The sequence below is a fragment of the Helicoverpa zea genome, chromosome 22 (assembly GCF_022581195.2).
Source record: "Helicoverpa zea isolate HzStark_Cry1AcR chromosome 22, ilHelZeax1.1, whole genome shotgun sequence".
NCBI classification, from domain to species: domain Eukaryota; kingdom Metazoa; phylum Arthropoda; class Insecta; order Lepidoptera; family Noctuidae; genus Helicoverpa; species Helicoverpa zea.
Window position 1 is genome coordinate 1,066,376 of NC_061473.1, and position 2,400 is coordinate 1,068,775.

The window sequence follows — 2,400 nt, forward strand, 5'->3', positions numbered from 1 at the left end:
ACAACAATGTTTGTTGACAATGAGTAATAGATTACTTCCGTCTTGGACTGACTTACACCCACGTAGATACCTAAACAGTCAAAATCGAATATATGTTTAGACCGTGTTTTATCATTCTACCTATTGCCCAAATGATTAACGGTCGGCGCAGCACGTGTAACTTTAATATTTTCTAAAGTCAACTAAACGCGTGCAGTCACGGAAATTGCTGAGTACCAGTGTTTAACAAGGAGCGACTAAGCCTATCTGACCTCCTCAACCCAGTTACCCGGGCATCCCAATACACGAAGGATATTGTTTACATTCTACCTATCAACGAGTGCAAGGTTTGACACAGTAGCAATATTGCTCTAAGTGAAAAGCCCAGTGTATGATAAAGAATTGAATGCATGAGCAGAGAGAAAAGGAAGAATGGAAATGCGACAAGGAAAAAAAATAAACATTACGTCAAGTTTTAATACATTATTAACAAAGCATTTGAATACAAAACGAATTCGAAAATATCAGTACAAAGAGCAGATTAACTCAAACCACTTTCTAATTAAGGCAACATTAAAAAAAATCTATATTTAACATATCAAGTCAGAATTATTTTTTATTACCAGCCCTGTAGTTGCGGAGGTTAACGCGGTCAAGCAAACAGACAAACTCTTCAGCTTTAAATGTTAGTACACATAAAATTGCAGCAGAACAATGGAGTAATACCCGATGCAGCCCATTAAAGACAATGGTAACGCCGCATTTACATTGAACAAGCCACATGCGCTCATTTGACTGAATTCTCCACACATATGTACAATATTCTTGAATAGTTGTTCTTGACTTTCTGTAAGAAATGTTAAGAATTACGGTCGACTTTCTCTTACTGAGCTAGCTAGAATATTGTTTTGCCCTAGTAACTGTGTTTAGGAGGTCAGATAGGCAGTCGCTAATTGGAAAACACTGGTACTCAAGCTGCATTGGTTAAACTGAAAGGTGATTCCAACATAGTTGGGGTAAGGCTAGGCAGATAAAATTCTCTCATTGGGTTTACTAATCTGGTAAGTACTGATATCAGAGGTTCGCCAAAAATAAATAATGGGTGCTGTTAGGAATTGAAACCATAAGTGTTATCAAGATTGCAGGGCTGGGTAGACGATGATGAAGCTGAAGTGAATATGAAATAAGGAAAGTTTCTTTTTCGTTACGTATAAATATTCTCACTTGTACAGTTTTTCTTCAAAAGTAGCATGCAAGCCATCTCAGCTTCATTCACGGCTAAGTAGAACTTCTGGCAGTTGGTGCAGTATATAATGCCTAATATAGAATCATGCATTGCCCACAGCAGCAAGGCGACGCAGCGCATAATAGTCTGTGAATTGAGAGTAGTGTTAATGAATTAAAAAAAAAAGTTTTTATGAAGTCCAGTCAAGGAGGTTTAACAAAGTCCGTCATCCGTCACTATCTTAAATGTTTTTCGTCTTACCACAAAAACTTTTAAACGTCAGTTTAAGACTTGTCTAAAAAAATGACAAATTATGACGTTGACATATGGTTCATTTTGCAGCCACAATTTTTTTAGACAAGTGTAAACCAGGTGTTTAAGTTTTTGTAGTAAGGCCATTTATGTTTTATTCGTGGCAATTTTTTTTTTCAATATTTTGTTTTCATTACAGTTCGTTTCGACTACAAGACTCATTGAAGATTCTTTACTTTTTGTACCATAAATATCCGCAACAAATTGTTAAATAAGGATTATTACGAAGCAGATTGTCTATTAAGTTTTTTTACCACTTTAAATAACCCTGGAGGCAGAAGAAACCACCGACGGTATCTAGTACTTACATATATCAGCTTGCTTGTAGAAATTTTCACTGATATGACGATCATGTGCAAATAAGTCAGGCAATGGTTGAATGTAGAAAAGGTGTAATATAAAACCTAGAAAAGTCAACAAAATTAGAACAAGATTCAAATAAATAGAAAATTGGTTATCTATCGGTTTTTTGTTTTGGTGGTTGAGAAACAATCAAATCCCCTGCTGTCGTGGGGGCAATATGAAGTATGACGTTTAGCCCATTTTAAGCGGCCCTAGGACCGCTCCCTTGGACAGTTAGTTACCACAAGATATTTTTCGCCGGTTCCCCTTACCTCTCGTTTATTCCGTTCAAAATTTTAAACGAGATTTAGAATCATTCGCTCATTGAAAAGGAACACTTTTTTGTCAAAATATTTATTTATTTATTTTTATTTATTTTATTTCAAATAAATAAATAATACAAAATATTAGCTGATTTGATCAGAGCAAAACTCCGTTGAATCTTTAAGTGATAAAACAATTCTTACCAAGAACTGGTAAATTTTCCCGAAAAGGTTGTAAGCTCTTATAATAATTTCGTATATATCGAACAATTCCTGACA

The 2,400-nt window shown here is 35.2% G+C and overlaps 1 protein-coding gene across 1 annotated transcript; it reads right to left on the reverse strand.

Annotated features, from left to right (window-relative positions):
- Nucleotides 1-587: 587 nt before the first annotated feature.
- Nucleotides 588-1,914, reverse strand: LOC124641551. The gene is made up of 3 exons (XM_047179652.1): nucleotides 1,825-1,914; nucleotides 1,204-1,351; nucleotides 588-826 (listed from the first exon to the last, which is right to left on the reverse strand). The coding sequence occupies exons 1-3, from the start codon at nucleotides 1,867-1,869 to the stop codon at nucleotides 666-668; spliced, it is 354 nt and encodes a 117-aa protein (XP_047035608.1). The 5' UTR covers nucleotides 1,870-1,914; the 3' UTR covers nucleotides 588-665.
- Nucleotides 1,915-2,400: the final 486 nt, after the last annotated feature.

Excerpts from the sequence above, each read along its gene's own strand:
- LOC124641551 (XM_047179652.1), bottom strand. The coding sequence starts at position 1,869 with ATGATCGTCATATCAGTGAAAATTTCTACAAGCAAGCTGATATAT. Across the intron at positions 1,352-1,824 it reads CTACAAGCAAGCTGATATAT|ACTATTATGCGCTGCGTCGC; the intron begins GTAAGTACTAGA and ends CTCAATTCACAG. Across the intron at positions 827-1,203 it reads TTTGAAGAAAAACTGTACAA|AAAGTCAAGAACAACTATTC; the intron begins GTGAGAATATTT and ends CATTTCTTACAG.